The 22,233-nt window shown below is 40.5% G+C and overlaps 1 protein-coding gene and 1 long non-coding RNA gene across 3 annotated transcripts; one reads left to right on the top strand and one right to left on the bottom strand.

Annotated features, from left to right (window-relative positions):
* LOC107836458 (uncharacterized) lies at window positions 1–3,774 on the top strand. The gene is made up of 2 exons (XR_001662360.1): window positions 1–40; window positions 3,233–3,774. It is a non-coding gene; the product is annotated as an uncharacterized LOC107836458 (long non-coding RNA).
* Window positions 3,775–4,521: 747 nt separating this feature from the next.
* tpp2 (tripeptidyl peptidase 2) lies at window positions 4,522–20,913 on the bottom strand. Of its 2 annotated transcripts, XM_007553953.2 has the most exons (29): window positions 20,624–20,913; window positions 19,006–19,134; window positions 18,761–18,856; window positions 18,370–18,474; window positions 18,139–18,263; window positions 17,873–18,036; window positions 17,276–17,430; window positions 16,878–16,954; window positions 16,658–16,785; window positions 16,330–16,578; window positions 16,100–16,215; window positions 15,835–16,006; window positions 15,585–15,742; window positions 15,421–15,497; window positions 15,228–15,334; window positions 13,983–14,137; window positions 13,776–13,892; window positions 13,578–13,678; window positions 13,377–13,473; window positions 13,161–13,298; window positions 12,807–13,051; window positions 12,488–12,566; window positions 9,502–9,540; window positions 8,983–9,134; window positions 8,805–8,901; window positions 8,585–8,715; window positions 8,229–8,490; window positions 7,254–7,373; window positions 4,522–7,142 (listed from the first exon to the last, which is right to left on the bottom strand). In XM_007553953.2, exons 1-29 carry the CDS (start codon window positions 20,786–20,788, stop codon window positions 7,053–7,055), a joined length of 3,846 nt encoding a protein of 1,281 aa, XP_007554015.1. In that variant the 5' UTR covers window positions 20,789–20,913; the 3' UTR covers window positions 4,522–7,052. The 2 variants fall into 2 exon arrangements, with proteins under 2 accessions (XP_007554015.1, XP_007554016.1); XM_007553954.2 differs by lacking the exon at window positions 9,502–9,540.
* Window positions 20,914–22,233: the final 1,320 nt, after the last annotated feature.

Consider the following 22,233-nt stretch of genomic DNA (forward strand, 5'->3'; position numbering starts at 1 on the left):
ATGAAGATCTTCATGGCAATGAGTAGGGAAGAAGATGAAGGTGACAGGAACAGACTGAGTAGGCCTACAGACTGCAGGCTCAAAGCCTAAGGAGGTTTAAAAGGACTTAATGTTGAACCTTTTTGTGTGATTTATTTTTTTCAAATGGTGTCAGATGCCCACTAACTTTGTTAAAGGTTGGCAGACATGCAAGATCAGTTTACAAATGTTTTGCTCGAGACTCGGTGTGGAAGACATGTTTACATTTGTTGGCTTCAGGTACCTGAGAACTGTTTAAATGTCAGCTTAGTATCAAAATATTTATAATAGTGGTCTTGGCAAGCTTCACTTTGGCTGGTCTGACTTTAAGTCAAGAAAAATTAGGAAAAGGAATGAACCGTTTCTGGAGACTCACTCTCATAATAGACAACTTTATTTTTTTAATACTTCTGCTGTTTTGGTTCTGCCAAAGCATGGGATTTGTATATGCCACTGCAACAACTGGAGTCTATGCTTCTCTGCTGGTGCAAGATGTTTGTGATGATATGCTGCACTGGGTTTTTTACCAAACAATGTCTACTGTGGTCTCATCTGTCCAATGATTGTCCTTGTGGTTCAATCAGATGCCACTTTACAAACTTAACATGACCTGTTGTATTTTCTTTAAGACAGAAGTCATTCTACTGGAAACAATCGTTTTGAGTTCATCCTGAACTGAATTTGCTCGGATGCCTTAAGTGATTTCCACTTGTGGATTACAGAACTGATTGGAAATAGCCTTAAAATCTAGATTGATACGCATGAACAGATGCTTCTTTAAAGTCAATCTAGCTTCCATGTTGACATTGTGTTAACACACATCTGTATCCTCAGATCCTCAGGTCAGACTTGCCGAGTGTCATATAAACAGGAGAATATACTTCCCCTTTTCCTGTTAAATCTTATTAAAGATGCAGTGGTCTAGATCAGGGGTGTCCAAAGTCGGTCCTCAACGGCCGGCATCCTGCACGTTTTAGTTTTCTCCCTGGTTTTACACACCTGCATCAAATGATGACTCATTAGAAGGCCCAAGCAGGACAATGACTTGCTGAGGAGGTTGTTACTACCACTAGGGAGAGAACTAAAACATGCAGGATGCCCGCCCTCGAGGACCTACTTGACACCCCGACACCCCTGGTCTAGATGCAACAATGAAGCTCATTGTACTGGGGAAACCTATTGTTTATTTGGTGGTTCAGTGCCTTTTTGTCTAACAAACTACTTTTGATAGATCAAGCTATGTGGACAATGTGAATTCTTCTTTGTCTTTTGTATTTTTCAGCCTCGTAATACAGACAAGTGACATGTGAACCCGTTTTAAATATCTTTATTCAGTGAACTTTCTTGTTTGCGGCTTTTCTCGTGAGCACAAAATACTTTTAACAGTGGCTCAGGTCTTTCCCACATGATCCAGAAAGGATATAAAATGATATAGAGAATACAGCTTTAACTCATAACATTCTGTGATGAAATAGCTTTTGATAGATTTTTATGGCTATAAATATAAACACAACATCCACAGCATCCATAGCAAGCATTCCTGAAGTTCCTATGAACACCAGCAGAGCAACTCCAACAGATATGTTTGGTGTCAGAGGTCAAAGGTGAAGTCTTGTGGCGAAAACTTAAGGCCGTTTTTGGAGAGACTGTAATTGGCAACGCATGACGTTTGTGCACAGCATATGTTCAAACAGGAAACACAATGAAGAGGGAAATTAATAAAGAGACCAACTCTCACATAGGATTCCTTCCAACAGCTCGAAGAGGTCGATGCTGCGAATAATGCAGAAAGTGAAACCGTTTCAAGCTAAACAGAAACGTAAGAATCTCCCCGCCGCTGATTCACCATCAGACTCCAGAAGACAAGAGGCCCTAAAGCAGATACTTTACATTCTTAGGCATCAACGTTCCAGCCAGAGTGCTAAAAAATAAAATAAAACAAAGATAAAACCAAAGCCTTTATTTATACTACTAGTTTAAAAAAAAAGAGAAATTATTTTTTCCATCTAATAAATATTTTTTTTTTCCTTTAACATATTGATATTGAATCCAGCTTAACAAGTTTTCTTTGGTTACACAAAGAAAAGATAACACTTCTGCTTTTAGGACTATAAAGCAAACAGGATCATGAACATGAAAATTAAATTTAATCACATAGCCCTCATCTGTAACTTCAGGTGAGACATTTCCAAAAGGACCAAACCAGTATTAAGTTTAGACAAATCAAAAATATCTGCAGATTCTCGGTTTTTAAAATTATTTCTTATAACCTTTAAGGGTCAAAGAGTAAATATTTAATACATTTTAGGCTTTCAACATCTCTTTCAATATATGAAGGAAAGTGCAACAGTATTTTGAAGCTTTGAAGGCAATCGAATCAAATCCAAAATTCAAAGCATCAAAACTCTTAAGTCACAATTGTCAGAAATGAGTATTTCTAATGTTAAGTATATTATGTGAGACAATTATTCAAAATGAGCTGAAACTACTGGTGTGATCCTTTTGAACAGCTAGGGTCCCATTAAAAAGAATGCCGTCTCACTTAATACAGGTTCACACCTACACACAAAGTTCCTCACACAGACACACACACACACACACACACCAACTGTTGACGTTTCTCCAAAGCATAATTCACCGGGGGAGGGAAAAAAAAAATGTCGAATTGAAAGAAACTAAAATCTGATTCTTCGTCCAAACTAACTTTTCATACACCCTAGAACACATGCATAAATGCAAAATACATCGATTAAGATAAATTCTGTTATATCCCTATTGCATCTTTATATTTTCATGGTACGAGTGTATTTACATTACTTTATGACACTGTGTACATGTGCAGCATACTGAAAGCTGCCGAGAAAGCGCAACAACACCGAGTGAAAATCTGATTGTGTAACCTGTTCCGAACAACCCACTGCTGCACAAAAAGTGCATCATTCTGAGTGAGGTCTGGTAAAAAAAAACAAAAAAAACATGGAGGCTAAATGTGGCGCTCAGGAAGAGTCAAGCCTGCACACGGCGCGGGGATGAATCATGCGGTTTGACTCAAAGAAGCTGATGAGTGAAACGACTGCGAGGGTGGACGGATGCTACAAACTCAGCAGCTTCCCCTGAACAAAACTCTGCCACCGTTAGTTTAGCTCCATCTTGAAAGGTAAGGTACGTTGAAGAAAGGCACCGCGACATTTTTNGAGTAGGGAAGAAGATGAAGGTGACAGGAACAGACTGAGTAGGCCTACAGACTGCAGGCTCAAAGCCTAAGGAGGTTTAAAAGGACTTAATGTTGAACCTTTTTGTGTGATTTATTTTTTTCAAATGGTGTCAGATGCCCACTAACTTTGTTAAAGGTTGGCAGACATGCAAGATCAGTTTACAAATGTTTTGCTCGAGACTCGGTGTGGAAGACATGTTTACATTTGTTGGCTTCAGGTACCTGAGAACTGTTTAAATGTCAGCTTAGTATCAAAATATTTATAATAGTGGTCTTGGCAAGCTTCACTTTGGCTGGTCTGACTTTAAGTCAAGAAAAATTAGGAAAAGGAATGAACCGTTTCTGGAGACTCACTCTCATAATAGACAACTTTATTTTTTTAATACTTCTGCTGTTTTGGTTCTGCCAAAGCATGGGATTTGTATATGCCACTGCAACAACTGGAGTCTATGCTTCTCTGCTGGTGCAAGATGTTTGTGATGATATGCTGCACTGGGTTTTTTACCAAACAATGTCTACTGTGGTCTCATCTGTCCAATGATTGTCCTTGTGGTTCAATCAGATGCCACTTTACAAACTTAACATGACCTGTTGTATTTTCTTTAAGACAGAAGTCATTCTACTGGAAACAATCGTTTTGAGTTCATCCTGAACTGAATTTGCTCGGATGCCTTAAGTGATTTCCACTTGTGGATTACAGAACTGATTGGAAATAGCCTTAAAATCTAGATTGATACGCATGAACAGATGCTTCTTTAAAGTCAATCTAGCTTCCATGTTGACATTGTGTTAACACACATCTGTATCCTCAGATCCTCAGGTCAGACTTGCCGAGTGTCATATAAACAGGAGAATATACTTCCCCTTTTCCTGTTAAATCTTATTAAAGATGCAGTGGTCTAGATCAGGGGTGTCCAAAGTCGGTCCTCAACGGCCGGCATCCTGCACGTTTTAGTTTTCTCCCTGGTTTTACACACCTGCATCAAATGATGACTCATTAGAAGGCCCAAGCAGGACAATGACTTGCTGAGGAGGTTGTTACTACCACTAGGGAGAGAACTAAAACATGCAGGATGCCCGCCCTCGAGGACCTACTTGACACCCCGACACCCCTGGTCTAGATGCAACAATGAAGCTCATTGTACTGGGGAAACCTATTGTTTATTTGGTGGTTCAGTGCCTTTTTGTCTAACAAACTACTTTTGATAGATCAAGCTATGTGGACAATGTGAATTCTTCTTTGTCTTTTGTATTTTTCAGCCTCGTAATACAGACAAGTGACATGTGAACCCGTTTTAAATATCTTTATTCAGTGAACTTTCTTGTTTGCGGCTTTTCTCGTGAGCACAAAATACTTTTAACAGTGGCTCAGGTCTTTCCCACATGATCCAGAAATGATATAAAATGATATAGAGAATACAGCTTTAACTCATAACATTCTGTGATGAAATAGCTTTTGATAGATTTTTATGGCTATAAATATAAACACAACATCCACAGCATCCATAGCAAGCATTCCTGAAGTTCCTATGAACACCAGCAGAGCAACTCCAACAGATATGTTTGGTGTCAGAGGTCAAAGGTGAAGTCTTGTGGCGAAAACTTAAGGCCGTTTTTGGAGAGACTGTAATTGGCAACGCATGACGTTTGTGCACAGCATATGTTCAAACAGGAAACACAATGAAGAGGGAAATTAATAACGAGACCAACTCTCACACAGGATTCCTTCCAACAGCTCGAAGAGGTCGATGCTGCGAATAATGCAGAAAGTGAAACCGTTTCAAGCTAAACAGAAACGTAAGAATCTCCCCGCCGCTGATTCACCATCAGACTCCAGAAGACAAGAGGCCCTAAAGCAGATACTTTACATTCTTAGGCATCAACGTTCCAGCCAGAGCTAAAAAATAAAACAATGAAAGATAAAACCAAAGCCTTTATTTATACTACTAGTTTAAAAAAAAAGAGAAATTATTTTTTCCATCTAATAAATATTTTTTTTTTCCTTTAACATATTGATATTGAATCCAGCTTAACAAGTTTTCTTTGGTTACACAAAGAAAAGATAACACTTCTGCTTTTAGGACTATAAAGCAAACAGGATCATGAACATGAAAATTAAATTTAATCACATAGCCCTCATCTGTAACTTCAGGTGAGACATTTCCAAAAGGACCAAACCAGTATTAAGTTTAGACAAATCAAAAATATCTGCAGATTCTCGGTTTTTAAAATCATTTCTTATAACCTTTAAGGGTCAAAGAGTAAATATTTAATACATTTTAGGCTTTCAACATCTCTTTCAATATATGAAGGAAAGTGCAACAGTATTTTGAAGCTTTGAAGGCAATTGAATCAAATCCGAAATTCAAAGCATCAAAACTCTTAAGTCACAATTGTCAGAAATGAGTATTTCTAATGTTAAGTATATTATGTGAGACAATTATTCAAAATGAGCTGAAACTACTGGTGTGATCCTTTTGAACAGCTAGGGTCCCATTAAAAAGAATGCCGTCTCACTTAATACAGGTTCACACCTACACACAAAGTTCCTCACACAGACACACACACACACACACACACCAACTGTTGACGTTTCTCCAAAGCATAATTCACCGGGGGAGGGAAAAAAAAAATGTCGAATTGAAAGAAACTAAAATCTGATTCTTCGTCCAAACTAACTTTTCATACACCCTAGAACACATGCATAAATGCAAAATACATCGATTAAGATAAATTCTGTTATATCCCTATTGCATCTTTATATTTTCATGGTATGAGTGTATTTACATTACTTTATGACACTGTGTACATGTGCAGCATTCTGAAAGCTGCAGGGAAAGCGCAACACCACCGAGTGAAAATCTGATTGTGTAACCTGTTCCGAACAACCCACTGCTGCACAAAAAGTGCATCATTCTGAGTGAGGTCTGGTAAAAAAAAACAAAAAAAACATGGAGGCTAAATGTGGCGCTCAGGAAGAGTCAAGCCTGCACACGGCGCGGGGATGAATCATGCGGTTTGACTCAAAGAAGCCGATGAGTGAAACGACTGCGAGGGTGGACGGATGCTACAAACTCAGCAGCTTCCCCTGAACAAAACTCTGCCACCGTTAGTTTAGCTCCATCTTGAAAGGTAAGGTACGTTGAAGAAAGGCACCGCGACATTTTTATTTGTGTTCAAAGACAGACAGGACTGACTTGTCAACCCAGGATGGCTGGAGCTATTTAAGAAAACAAAAACTAAAAAACAAAAACTAAAAAAAAAAAAAAAAAATTTAAAATGGGCTTGTGATCAGTCCAATCCCTGCTTTTCATTTGGGATCATCAGGAGGAGAGTTTCTGCGGCAGCAAGTCTGTCTCTCCTTTTACTGAAGTAATTTTAACAGATTTTTACAGTTTTCTGATCTGATTTCCGATGCATCCCTGGAGTCCACAATGCCGGTTTTTACAGTATTTACACATGGAGAGAATGCAATGAGTTAGGAACGCTGGGGAGGAAGGGATATTTAAGCTTCCGAATTTGTAGCTGACAAAGAAAAAGCAAAACACAGGACAGATTATAGTTCTCCATATTTTTCTGTTGGTGGGGATTCAAAATATCTGATTTGACTGGTTTTGCAACCCCGTCGCCTCACAAAATTTGGCATGCATGAAAATATTTATGCTCTGGGTCAGCTCCTAGTTTGACGTCTTAAAAAGAAAAAGTCTCAGGAGGCAGCTGGTTGGTCAGATGCATAGACCACATGAGGGACATGTCATCAAATTCGTCCCGTTGCGGACTGTTGGAGGTCATGCCGTCCCATGCATGTGCCCGTTTGTGCTTAGAACGGTGAATAATCTGCGGGGTACATGACGGGGAGCCAGTTCTCACTGAAGGCAGTGCAGTGCGTCCAGCCAAGGTGACGCATGAGCTGCAAAACAAAACCCAGGAGATTTCATTTTAATTGTTTTTACACCACCAGAAACCAATAGAAAACATGTTTCTTCATCATGTTGAGGGCCGATCATTGATGCTCTCATACCTGGACGCAGTTCTTCATGTTCTCCTTGCTGGGCTTCTCCTCAACCATCTTGGAGGCGTATTTTAGGGCTCGGCCGTACATCTTGTTTGCCAGGGCGTGTTTGTATGAAAATGTCAAAACCTTAAAAAGTGAACAGAGAAAAAAAAAAAAAAAACAAACAAAGGGTGTTAGGTAAAATGTTTCCTGAACTAGCTTAAAGCTTCAATTCAGCCAACAAAATAATTTTGGATCAACTTTCAGAATTTGTGGCTTTTTTTTAAATTTTTTTTTTCCCCCCCAAGTGACAAGTTCATCAAAAAAGGGAAAATTAGTAGGGAGAGGCATGAGTTATTTTTGAAAGTACCTACATACCCATCAACATCTTTCTGTTGACAAGCCTATCAAAGTCACAAATCAGTGACGAGGCTAAACTCTCCTAAAATGACACATAACTGTCAGTAAGGCCACAAATAACAGCAGTGAATGTATCTAAAATACAAAAATCTCACCTTGATTGCTGTGCTTTTGAAGCACAATACTGCACCAACCTAACATGCTGGTTTTAAGTTTAATCCAATAGTTCATCTTTATAAATTGATCAAATGAAGATGTATTCAGTCTTACTGTAAGGCACAATAGACAGTGGATTGTTGAAAAATAAACTTTCAGCACAGAATCAATGACTTCCAGTCCTTTTCCAGGCTCCAGGTACAAAACACAACAGCACATAAACATGGATTAAAGCACCTAGATTACGAGTAGGACTGAATACATTTTATTTTATCTTCATGTTTTCTAATTTCCTGAATATTCTCACTGTTTTACATAGCCTTATTTGATCTCTACATTACATTGTAGTACAACATTTGCTTTTCAACTGGTTGCCATGGCATCCGTTTTGTCCTCTAGTCCACAATTCACACATAAAAAAAAAGTCAAAAAATAGAATGCATAATTTGCCCCAAACAACACGTTGGATTTATTTAAAATTCTCACCTTTGAGTCAGTTAGCTCCGCCCACTTCTGCACCTCCCAGAATGTGTCCATCAGGGCATTTGAAGTGTTGTCCACAGGGTCGTCAGAGCTGCTGGCCAACTGCTCCCCGACCTCCTCCTCCTCCTCTCCTACCGCAGCTTGCTCTGTAGCAACGGCCCCAGCGCCGCTCTGCAGCGTGGACGGCAGCAGGAGCTGGTCGGCCAAAGCGCAGCCTTTTCTACACAGGGCGTCCAGAAGAGACGACTTCTGCTTCTCCATGTCACTGAAAAACAAAATGTTTTGTAGAGGAGGTGGGTTCACACACTGCCTCAATCAACCCAGTCTCTGTCAAAAACCTGTGTTAAAGTGATGCTTACGTTTTGATGGAGGCGGCGTCCGGCCGAGGGTCCGTCTTCATGGTGAAATACACAGCCAGCGCCGTTTGGTCGATGTGGGACATGACGATCTCTGCTGCTGACACAACCTCTCTGAGGCGCTTCACTCGCTCCTTAACACAAACAGGAAGAGATTCGGTATGAGGATTCAGCACAGCTTTGATGCAACCCTGTACCAACCCCGTCTCCTGCCGTCGTTTACCTTCTCCGAGTCCAGCTGGTGCAGTCTCTGCACATGAAGTGGAAGGTAATCCGAGTAGTTTTCCCTCAGCTCGTCATAGATGGAGCTCGAGTCCAACCTGAGGAGCCGAAAACGACGGATAAATTACAGGGAAATAGAGAGGCTGTGTGGTATGAAACCAGAGAGAAACGTAACTCACTTTGTCATCCACTGAATCTTTAGATCCCTCACAGCTTCTGCAAACTCTTCCTTCAAATCCTTCTCCTTGTCTCCATCCTTGTCCTTCTCCTTCCCACCGTTCTTTGATTTGTTTGGGGCGGGGATTAGATGGTAGATGACTGGAACGATGTCCTACATCGAGACACAAACAGAACGAAGTTTGATTGAATATACATCTTCAACTTCTCAAATACTTTCTCAAATTTCCTACCAATCTCATGTCCTCAGATAGTCTTTGCTCCATAGATCACTGAAGTAAAAATGCTTTTTAATTACCCAGTAGTGAAGGTTTAAAGTAGTACTATCCATACTTTTACAGACCACCAGAAAACCTAGTAACTAGTTCATAAAAAACAGCTTTTACACTTGTGTAAATTTCCTAAAAGATTAACATGCTTTGACATGGCAGATGAAGAGGTTTTACAGAAAATAAGTCATTTCCCAAAGGAAGGAGAGCAGCAGGCGCTCTGTGGTTCAGTGCTTCTAACTTGTCCAGTACCTTTTTAAATTTTCCTTGTCGTTTTGCAGAGGCCTGCCCCTGGTGGTCAAAATAACACACAGTAAGGAACAGGTAACACAAACACCAACCAAAAAGGATGTTTTCATTCGTCTTTCATCCTCAACCAGAGACTCAGGGTCTCATTGCTAAAGATGCAACTCAAACAGTATAAATATAATACAATTTACTATGAACTTTGCCGTTTCTCCTAATCATGTCTAATAAATCTGTTTACTTTCATTAAGACAAGTAAAAGTTACAGAATATTTATAAAAAAAAAATAAATAAATAAATAAAATAGAACTGGCAGCCCAAAGGCAATAGCATCTCCTTAAAATTAAGCATATAGGAAAAAGGATGAAAGATTTATTTTTGATGCCGATCAAATATTTTGTGAACAGAAGCCAATACACCATAAGGGTGCGACACAGTGCAACCCATGTATATCCCCAATTTGTCTATAAATTAAAATACAAAAAAAAACCAAAGGAAGGTGAAAAATTTTACAAGACAATGTTTGGCAGAGCTGCACAATATATCAATTAATCAATCATTGCCTTATCACAACCACAGAGGACCAACTGGGTGCTATATGTAGTAGGATGTCATATTATAAGTCTGACTTAAAAGCCAATAATATATTTGGGAAGCCGAGCGTTCTCTACCTACCCCTGAAGCGCAACATGTGTGTTTTAGGTGGTTGAATTGCTTAAACTGAGAAGACGAAGAAACTTTGGGTCAATCAAAATCACCATCGCCACGTCCAGGAATAATCTCACAGTTAAACATTTTCCAGATATTGTGCAGCCCCAAAATTCATAACCCAAAGCAAAAGCAAAAAGTAAAGTCTTACAGTCTGTATTAAATTGCATTGCCAACCAGCCAGATGTGAGCAACAAGCAGGACAACAAGATTTGGGGAAAGAAAAAAAAAAAAAAGAAATGAAAGAAAGATCCCAATTATCACTAAAGAAAAAGAAAAAAAGACCTCAGCATAATACAGATCTACCTGGAACTCAAACACAGCTGTTTTAATGCAGACTAAGTTTTATCTTATACCTTTTCTTCTAGAAAACCTCAAAAGCACTTAAGATTCAAACTGTATGTCTGAGAAATAGAAACTTTCTCTTTGAAATTCACCAACAGGTACCAAGTCTCTACAGTGCAGAGTCACCTGCTCTTTGTTTTTCATGATAAAAAGATTTCCGTCTTCAGATTTAGCCATTTTACAGGCGTCAGTCGCTTTTAAGCCACAATTGCAAAACAAGTAATGACACCAACAATTCTCTTGAGACTCATTGGATTAGCTACAGTTATTATTACTGAACAAATTAACGTTTACACCGTCACATCCAACACAAGCCAACTCTGGTAAGGTCTGTATCCACTGCGGGAGCCGGGGTAATTCTCTGGGGCAGATTAGCTCCCCTAGGACCAATGCAGACTAAAATGGGTTGCAGTCTGCCCTGAAAACGGCCCTGCTAGGGAGGAAGGAGTTTTCAGATGGACTTTGTACTGAAGCCGGAGCTTCTCAGTGGGAGGAAACCTCCTCTGCTGGTCATATTTTCTGTTAGCCGCAGTTCAGCAAACAAAACCATTTAAACTTAGCCACCCTTGATCAACATCATCATGTTTTATGGAATTTGAATTCAACTACATTAAAGCGACTACAGCTGCCCAGGATTGTTAATCATCCACAGGTTTTAAATTTGAATGGCGTAATGCTGCTGCTGCTGGGTACGAACAGGAGACACGCCTAACAATATCTAATTGTTAAAAATCTATAGATTACTACAAACTTCTGAGTCAGAAGTGATTTTAATTCAGTTTCGGAGCGTAAACATTGATATTGTTAGAAATGATTACTTTAGATAGTTGATTGTAATCTGAACTGGAGCCACGTTAAGTTCAGTCCAATGCACTTATAATCCAATCCAGCTACTCATTTTCACACAGTTTATAGTGGTAGTCTGTGACCACACTGAAACAATTTCAAATTAATTCATATAGTTAGATTTTTTTAGAATGACGTTCTGGTCTCTGCTGTTGTAACGACTGGACCCACGACCTGCTCAGCATCAGGGATGAAACCTACAAAGCGCCTGGCTTTCTGGGAAATTCACTTAGAAAAAGCCAAGGCAAATTAAAAGTTCCAGGAAGTTCAGGAGACAAACCTAAAATTTCCAGGAACCCTCAGTCAAAACATGTTTTTTGTCTCATTTACTGGGTTTACACTTAGAGCAACTTCCCAAACTTCAAAGATTTATCAAATACATTCCTAGAAATGGGCGATTCCCATTATCGAGGTATACTGACAAAAAATCAAGGGTTCAAAAAGCTAAAACTGGAGGTCGGACCTTTCCTACTGTCTCAAGTCCTCACCTGCTGCTGTGCACTGCTGGTCAGCTGACAGAAAGAACGTTGCTACACGTTTGTCTCGCTTACAAAAAAAACAAAACAATCTAGCTATGTGAAACAGTGTGGAAACTACAGCACACTCATCACTTCTATTAATGCAAGCCTGCTTTAAGAAATCTTTTAACTACAATAATCAAATTATTTTAGAAGTGGTGAGAATAATGAGCCCTCGATGCTATGACATCCTGGTATTTTTATTCAAGGTTCTAATATTATGAAACTTGATGACCCACAGAAGACCCAAAGAAACCAACAAAAAGAACAAAGGAAACGGAAACAACAGGTGACAGTGGTGGTCAGTCTGGTTCTACAGGACACTTTCCTCACGCCGGTCCATTCTGAGCACTTCTGAAACAAACTACCTTCATCCAGTAGTTTGATTTGCACACATTTACATCTATAATAACCATCTGAATAATCTTTAATGTGAGCTACAACAGCATTTAATTTCCCTTTGGGGTCAAAGTATTTTTGAATTTAATTGAAATGGAAACTCGACGTGACTTTTTGGTCCTGAAGAGCACAACTGAACGTTTGAAGCAAAAAGGTTCAAGAATGGAGCCACTCACTGCTTTCTTGCCATACTCGCTCTTGGGCACAATGAGAGAGCCTGACAGGTAGCATCCTGGACTGGTGCCTTTAGGGATCCTGGAGGATGAAGGGAGATGAACAGCAATGGGAATTAAAAAAAAAGAAAACGTGACAATTGGTCCTACTGATATTAGAAAACTGAGATGCTTTTCTGAGGATCAACAAAAAATAAGCGCCACAGGAACATTGTGTTCATTAAAAAGGAAGATGAAATACGACTCATTCGTCAACAACGAGTAAAGAGATCATCTCCTTCCGTTAGAAATGTGAACGGAAACTCTCGAGTGCGTGACTCACTTGTCGTCTGGCAGCGGGGTCACATAGAACGGCTGTGTAGCCCCTGGACACAAAGTAACAGAGTTGGCCTTCTTCTTTGCCATGAGGGCGGCGCGGTGTGACTCATACACATCCAGGCTGAGAGTGTTGGAAAGACGATGAGAAACCACAAACGGCAAATCCTTCAGGCGCTCCAGCTCACTGGACTGCTCGTGTCGGACCTGCAGACGGACCGTGTAATCCCCCTTTTCTAGCTTCAGGGAATACTGGAGAGAAAAGAAATGCGATTATCCCGATAACAGTTCTCAGAGATCATGTGTAATTGTCTTTTTTGTTTGTTTTTGATAGCAGAGACAATTTCTACAGATGTCCAACCTGGTGTGGGTAGGCGTCCCCCGAGCCCAGCAGTCTCTTGTTCTGGTCAAACAGCATCCACAGCTGACTGTCAAACTCAGACTCGTAGAGAAGCTCGCACAGCGTCGGGCAGCTGGGCGTAACCTCTCCACTCTTAGGCTGAGGACAGAGCAACGCACCATTATGCATCCATACGGCAGATTAATCGGCTCTGATGGGCAGAAAGTTGGATGATACCTGGTGAAAGCTGTAGGTGAGGATAATTTCATAGAGCTGCCTGTTATTAGGCAGAACGTCCCGAACTCCCAAAGCTTTAATCTTTGAATTTAGAGGCCTGGGACAAACACCAACATGAAAATTAATTTAAAAAACAGCACTTTAATACATGAACAAGCTGTTTGTGTGTGTGTGTGTGTGTGTGTGTGTGTGTAAACTCACCGCAGAGGCTGAACCCATGACTTCAGGGTGACGGTGGGGGATACCTCCTCATATCTCATGGGTGATGACACATCAAAACTCGTCACTCCCTCTGAGGCGTGCTGCACAGAGACAAATCAGAGTCAAAAACAAAAGAGAACAATACCTGTTCCGGTGCATGTGTGTGTGTGTGTGTGTGTGTGTGTGAACTGTTCTCACAATGTGCAGAGGAGAAGGAGAAGTGCTGAGGCCGTGGAAGGAGATGCTGTAGTCCACAGTCACGTCTCCCAGGCTCGCCCACCAGCGGGCTATACAGAACTCCACAACCCGACCCGACTGCAGAGGAGGCAGAAATGCACCGAAAATAAAACAGAGGTCTTCTGCTGATTCTGGCGTGTTTGTTAGCTGAGTGTACCAACCACATACCAGCACTGGGAAAGCCTCTGTCAGAGAACCTCTTTCTAGCAGTGAGGAGAACTTGTAGAACTCATTGGCTCTGTAGGCTTTCTGCTTGACCAGGTGGACCGCGTGAAGAACAAACTTCGACGATACGTCTCCAGAATGGGAGGTCAGAGTGATCTCTGTGGAAACCAGGAAAAAAAGAAAATCACAAAACAGTAAAAACTCCAGAGTGTTTTTCTGTCCTGCAACCTTTTATATAAATTATGAATGTAAAAATCATTTTATTCAAGGCTTGTTTGACTTTAAAATCCTTTAAAACTAAATGCTAAATAAATATCTAGTTGGGTTTTATTATCTGTATTCAAAAAAACCCTGAAACAATGCTGAAGTTAGCATCTGATTCAACACTGTAGTAAAGAGCCATTTTACTTTTTTTTTTTTTTTAACTTTATGTACCAAATAACATGTGCTCTATTGAATATACCCATTATAGCAACCACAACTGTGGATTAGCACAAACTTCACCCGAGTTAAAACTTTAATTTAGTTTTTGTCTCCTAGAGTGAAAATTTGTAAAATCTATTCTACCAACATATACCCATGGCTTTTGAACCATAACCACAGTAAAACACCCTGAGGTTAATGTAGCAGTGGTCTGACTTCTCCTGGGATTCTGGATCTGGTTCCTGTAGGAGGAGTCACTCTTACAGCGTCAGGCAACATAATCTACGTCAGCAGGCGGGTTGTGGAACCGACAGTGGAAATAGACAAGTCGTGTCCTGCTTAGATAAAATGGATCCCGGAAATTAGTGTCAATCACAGAACGTTCATCGCCACGGAAACATTTTGTGATATAGTGCTTGAAACGAAATGGCAACCTTAAAACAACTCAGCTCCACATTGTAACAGAAACTGGATGGCTTGACTGAAAAACAGGATCAAATTTAACACCGATCTCATGTGAAATTGTAGACTGTTAATATCTACAAGCAACGTTATACTCTACCATCATGAACACTTTCAGTTTGTATTTAAAGTCCGTCTACCTCGTACGCTTCCAGATCTACTGCATACATTAACTCCACCTCAAATAACCTACAAGACTAGAATATTGGACTTTTTTTTTTTGTTTTAAAACTTTGAAGAAAATCCTGGATCACAATCAGCTTTTTCGTTTTGTACTACAAACTATTTTATTTATCTTCAGCAACAGGTCTTGGAAAAGATGAGAAAGTGACCAGCAGCTTGCGCTGGTCAGACACAACTGACCTGCCCAGGAGGCTCCCTGAGGAACAGTGATGAAGTGGCGTCTGATCTGTCCGGGTCTGAAGTGGACGTCTGAGAATCGCACCTCCTGATTACGACTATCGGTCACCCTGTTGGTGCAAAGAGTGAGAAACGAATAAGAGCCCAAACCACGTCAGGAAAATCTAAATAAAGTCCACACATTGTGAGAACGTACTTGGCAGGGATGATAACTGTGATAGGAACTCTGAATAGTGGGCCACAGGTGGGGGCTGCTGTATCATAACCACAAACCTGGAAAACAATTACAAAATTTAAAAAAAAAAAAGAAGATACCCTCTTTTTTTTAGTTTTATTCATTTCATTTTGCCTTCTACGCACCTCGGTGTAGTGGACTCCCTCTCTCAGTCCTACGGGATCGATCCGGACGTTGACGTGCCGACACTGGTTCATCAGCTCCAGGTGGGAGGGGCACTGGACCCACGGGGCGGCACATGTTAGCGCCAGGTGTAGCTGCAAGGAAATTCGCTCGGAGTTTTCTGTTCAACAAAAAGAACAGATTAAATTTAAAACAAACAGAAACTATACATAAAATGATGAAAAACTAAATCCAACCAATCAGTTGTGCTACCTGTATTCTCTGGGAAGATGGGTTCAATTCCGACCCCGTGATCAGAAGGTGCGAGAACTTGGGCCGGTTCCCTGAGGTAGATGCCTCTCTGTGAGCCCACGCTGACCGAGAAGCCCAGGCGGCTTGTGGGTAATGAGGCGTGCTGAGTGAGGTAGTCTAAAGCCTTGTCCACCTGAGAGAAACAAAGCAATTACTTCACTACAAAAAAAAAATACAATTAGTTTAAAAAAAGATACAAAAGATGTAAAAAAAACCAAAAAACTACCTGGATTATTCCATGACCCTGTGCAAACACTTCAATGTCATCGACCTTCTGAGCGGTGTTCTCCAGCGCTCTCCTCACAGCAGGAACAGAGGGAGGGATCCCGCTCTGCTTCAGGCCTTTTTCATTTAAAAAAAAAAAAAAATGTTAATCACACAGAACCTTCAGTTCTGAAATCATTCACTTCTAACAACGTTACACATCAACTACAAGCCCTACAATCCAGAACACACCTGACAGAATGAGCGCGATGCCTCCGCAGGCGTTTGGCGAGGACATCGACGTGCCGTTCATCAGCTGGGTGCCGCGGAGCGTCCAGTTGGGCACAGATGCGATGGCCCCGCCTGGAGCGCTGATGCTGACCCCGAGGGCTCCGTCGGTACTGGGACCCCTGGATGACCATGTGTACTGGTTGGGCGGCAGCTTCTCTCTCAGGGAATACTCAGCCACCATCATGTCTGGAGTCACGTACGCGCCAACTCCTACGGGGACGACGGCAGCAATTAGAGGAGAAGTAAAGAAAATTCAAAGACTTCTTTTGGCGCTTTTTAGAGAACGTACCGATGACGCTGCTGGTGGTTCCTCCTGGGCAGCCGACCGTAGAAAGGCAGGGGCCATTATTTCCTGCGCTCGACACAAAGATCACGTTGTGCTTCTGCACAGCCTCTGTGATGACTTCACAAATCCTCCTGAAAGGAAAGTGGCCCAGGACACTTAGCAACAGCATGCTTAAACAAAAACACACGCCAGGAAAATTAGAGACCCTCTCTGCTATTCTTACCCTGAATTAGGCCAGTGGGTGGCTTCCCCGTAGCTATAGTTAACCAGGTCACACTTGTAGTTGATTACTTCAATCATCTTTCAGACACAAAGAGACAGAGACCAGAAATAAACTAGTGCAAAAAAAAGTCAGTTAATGTATACATTATGACGGTCTGCACAATATTAGGAAAACATATAACCAGTATTTAGTCATTATAAAGAAAATGGTTGTAATTAAATAAGATTTTCCTTAAGAAGCTAAATCATTAAGGACAATAAGAGCCCATCAAACACACCACATACATTGTGACTACATGAAATCTTGGAATTTAAAAAAAAAAACGTAAGAATTTTTTTCTGTCTCGATTCTGATGCATCATGCAGCTTTAATGTTGAGGCATCGTTTTGAAGGAATACCGCTCGGATGAGTCCGGTGCCAGTTTCCATGGTGCTGAGTCGAGTGTCTCCGATCTTCAGAGCCAGAATTTGGGCACCGGGAGCCACGCCGTTTCTTTCTGGTTCCTCTGGGAAGTAACCCGCCGCGATGCTTGCCACATGGGTCCCATGAGCCCCTTGAAGAGCACACAGAGTCAGATAGGAGAAGGACATTTGGAGTAAACACCATGCTCAATGAACTGCTTACATCTAGAGCCAAACCAAGAAATTTGCTAATTTTCGTCTTCATGCACCCTGACCGTCCAGATAAAAACTCAGAATTCATATCATGTCTCAATCACTAAATGCACTAAATGCATTAGTGAGTCACTTAAAAATTATGTCAGGCTAATTGGAAAAGCTAGTCGGAGCTTTTAAAAAGTAAATTGAGTTATTTATTGTGGTGCGTCAGCTGATAACACAGAGTTATGAAATACTGGTCGACTTCATCAGATGCTGGCAATTCTTTCATTTAACGATTTTGCACTTTTGCTAGGAAAAATTGTGATAAATCCATTAAGCATTTAAACTGACTGAAAGGTACAAAGACTTCTTATATTCTGCTTTGGGGTAACTCACCTCCACTAGTAACAATGCAGAGTGTGTTTCCTTCGTCGTATACGTTAACAGAATAGTTAAGCATCTCAGCATTTCCTAAAGTGGCATATTCTTGTTTCTCTCTGTACGAGCCCAGGACGGTGCACTGGGACAGTTCTCCGCACTCCGATGTGTCCACTACCGCCCTGAGGACAACAAAAGCAGTCTCATACAATGGAAATGATAGACAAGCTATTTGTACATGCCAGTAAATCATGAGGAGGGAACGCAAACAAGAGCCGACTTACCTCCAAGTGACGCCATCGTGCCAAAGCACGCAGTCATACACTGGGCCGGGATCACTGTACTTCTTCTCTAGAGATGCCAGCAGCTCTGACTGACACTGCAGGTCTTCCTTCTGCAGCTTTTCCATCTGAGGAGAGAAGATAAAGGACGTGTCGGAGGCAGACGGGAGAATCATCACGCCAAGCAGAGGCACGTAGGAGCTTTAGGTTTACAGTTTGTGTTGTGGATCTGACCTGAGAGGGCGTGGGATGAGCGAGGTCAAACTCCTCTGTTTTGCGACAGGCCTCAGCGAGGGCTGCTCTGTGTGCTGGGTCCCACATCTTTTCTTTTCGCTCTTTCTAAAAAGGGAGAAATGTGCAAAAATATCAGATTCAGTAAGAAGCTTACTAAACCAAAATTCCTGCTGGTAATATTTACTAAAATGTAGAAATCTAAATTCAAATCAGGACTTTACCCCCTCAACCCCCATGCACAGCCTTTTCTAACCAGCTAAAATAACACCAACATTCGTGCCTGTGCCTCGGCTCCCGGCGCGTTTGATGTTGTGCTTTCTGCACATCAAAAGTAATAAAACTTCAAATCTCTGACAGAACTGGAGCAGCAATCATCGTCACATCTCCCTACCTGTATCCTTTCCTTAAGAGCCTTGGGGAAGAACTCATAGCCATTTTTAACTCCGATGCGAAACTTCCCTGATGGGTTGACCCAGGCGGGGGGGATCTGAGAGATATAAAAAGACGCAGCTAGAGACGAGATCACCAAAAAGTGAACTTGGATGTAGGACACAGTGCGAGACGGAAAAATTTCACAATTGAAAGTGGTTATGAATTCAAATAAAAATGTGGACATCGTAATGGTGTTTCCCCAACCTTGAGCGTTCTTCCAGAGAGGCCAGTGATTGTCCCATCTTTAGGCTCCACTGCTGTGGTCATGTTCACGTCACCGCTGCCTGTTGTATCAATGATGTCCACGATCTTTGGTTTCCCCTCAGTGGTGACCTAAAGGCGCAGTTCAAAACACGGGGTAATGGATCAAGAAGTTTTGACGAGTCATTTTTCATGAACAAACTAGCGTAGTCGGAACACGGCAAAATATCCACAAACTGTTCTGAATAACTTAGAGGTTTCCAAAGATTTATAGAAGTTTTATTTAAATATAACAATAGAAGAAGGAGTAACGTGATCTAACAACAACAACAACAAAAAAAAGACAGCATTAAAATAAACTATTTGCTTATTGCCTGAGTTAACCATTCAAAGACCAGTTATAACTTTGGGTTTTATTGCTGCTTGATCATATTTACAGTGACTACAATTTCCATCCATCCAAATATTAGTTCACCGTTTTAATATGCAGGTTTCATTGTAAATAAAAGCCTCCATGAGAAAAAAAGGGTACATCATTAAGATGTGTTCCTATTTTTTCTAATATTGAGGGGGAAAACTGTCAAGTACAGTTTAGTCTCAACTGAGCTGAGAGTTTACTGTTCAAATATAGAAAGCACATAATTTATGTTTAAGAAAAAAAACTATTTTCATGGGTTTTTAAAGAAACCTGCTATGTATTTGACCAATCATACTTTAAAATTTTAAATAATTAGACATCGCTGTGATACTTGAGATAAACAATGGTGCTTTGGCATCCTGAACACATTAAACCAGATCCACCTAGTAAACAATACTCAAACCTGTATAATTTTGTAGTCATTGTATATTTTTTTAAACAGTTTATGGTCCGTTCCTTACCTTCAATGTAACCTTCAGGTCTAATATCAAGACTATAATGATTAGATGCTATCTGGTCTAACGTGGTTTAAATGGGACATTTAGTTCCACAAAAAACATCATAATCCTAACATCAAAGTACTGAAGTGGCCAATTTACATCTTTTGTTCCAGTTTTAAAGAACTTGTAATCAGTGCAGACAGGTTTACAGATTTGATTTTTCAAAGTGTATTTAGTAGCTTTCATTTTGGATCCCATTTTAGGTCGTCTAATACAAGCACATATAGCAATACCTCATTTTCAGTGTTGTCACAACTAAGTTTGGCAGATCCCAAATTGTACATTTATTCTTACTTTGCATACAATAATCCAGGTGAGCTTTGAAAAGTCCGAGTACTTCGTACTTTGAGCCAGAGCTGATTTAAGGTGCTCCAGAAAACAAACAAAAGTTCTAAGTGGTTTTGAAAGCTACGATTCGGACACCAACTTCAACTTCGTACGCACAAACGTTGCTAGCTACCCGGTTAGCATTTATGCTTAATTAATAAATGTAAAGATAGTTTAAAGCCCGCTTGTGTAGCTCTGAAACAAAATTTCTAAGCACACGAAAACAATTGCCATGACAGACTTTAAATGTACTTGGCTGTCATAAAATATATTTGCCAGTTGTTATAATAATGCTATTTGGGAACGCTGGCCTTTTAGCATTGCTAGCTTCGACCATCTCGGTCTTCGCTAGCACGAGGCAGCCGGGCAAATTCACCTGCATGCCGGGGGCCCCGGGGTCCACGCCGGTGTCGAGGATAGCGATGAGCACCCCTCGCCCGTCATAGTCGGGGAACCTGGTGAGGTAAGAGGCAGCGCCGGTTTCTTTCTTGGGGAGAAGCCCGTGGAAAGGGAACGGTTCGTCGGTAGAATGAGCAGCCATGATCCAAATAAAAAAGAAGCGACAATGAAAACAAAGCAGCGAAATGGGGAAGAGACAAGAGAGCAACACGGCGGGTGAGACGAGGCGAGCTGATTAAAGGCGCAGTGCTTGCTGTTTTCTGCACACACCGGGGAACACCACCAGAAGTTGAAGTTTTTTTTATGTCATGTTTGAGCCAATCATAACTAACCTCATGTTATTTTTCAGCACATTTGTTTAATATGTCTGACATTATCTGTTACACATAGCGAATAGTGTGAATGTGTGGATATTTTGTAACACACAAACTTAGTTTGATCAAAAGGGAGAAGATCATTATTATAACTCCCACAAGGGCAAGTGATCATTAGCTTTCAACATAAAAGCTGCCTGAAAAGAGAAAAGCGATGGCTAATTTCTTGGGATCAGAAACTTCTTCATTCTGCCTTTCTCGTTTACATGTTGAAGCACACACAGAAGATTTGACTAAAAGATGGGATTAAAGTCTTAGTGGACATTTTTGGTTGCAGGGAGTTTTTCTGTGTGTGTGTGTGTGTGTGTGTGTGTGCGTGTGTGTGTGTGTGTGTGTGTGTGTGTGTGTGTGTGTGTGTGTGTTTAGACTCTATGTTTCTGCTGCATCTAATATTTTAGAAAAGATTGCATATGGGCTAATGTAAATGTGGAAATTGCTCACAGTGTAGAAGCAGTTAAATAATCACAAATTATGCCTCTAGAACACCTGGTTGTAGTGCAGCTTTGATGTTTTTCCTCTTTTTTTAGATTCAGAACGCTAGTCTTAGTTTATTACGACTGCTATGAAAAAAAATTATGACTTGCAATATTTTTTTGTTTTTTTGTTAGATGTTTCTGCAAACCATTAAGATTGCTGTTCAGTCAAAGCAAAATAGACTGGAGAATATTCCAGTAGCTTGGGCATATGCTTTTGTAAGCCAAAGCAACCCAACAATATGTGATGAAAGGAAATGTTCATTTTTGACCAGAAATTTTAAAAAGACATGCTTAGTGGTAAAACACAGTTGTCCATATGTCAATCTAAATAGCAAAACTTATATAAAAATACACAATCTTAGCATAGCTGAACATAACATACCGTTATTCCCAATATGAATTAAGTGAAAACATCATTTTAGAAATATTTTTCAAGCTACATCAAAGTTAATCATATCTGAAATTTTAAATCCTTAAGCTTGGTGAAGCCAAAACCACATAATTAAAAAAGTAAAAATGTCCTGACATCAGCTACAATGCATAACTGGTGATACATGACATTGTGTAATCATTGTTTTTTCTTTAAAAGTCAAGCAGTATTAATGATTACCTTCCATGTAACGTAAGAGTTCCTACCAAAAAGGTTCTTCATATTGAAATGCCTTCATCCCACATGTCTATTAAAACTTTTCAATAGACATTTTTATACATCTAGAGGTTCCACTAACTACTTTCCA

This window comes from Poecilia formosa, unplaced genomic scaffold (genome assembly GCF_000485575.1).
Source record: "Poecilia formosa unplaced genomic scaffold, Poecilia_formosa-5.1.2 Scaffold60, whole genome shotgun sequence".
NCBI classification, from domain to species: domain Eukaryota; kingdom Metazoa; phylum Chordata; class Actinopteri; order Cyprinodontiformes; family Poeciliidae; genus Poecilia; species Poecilia formosa.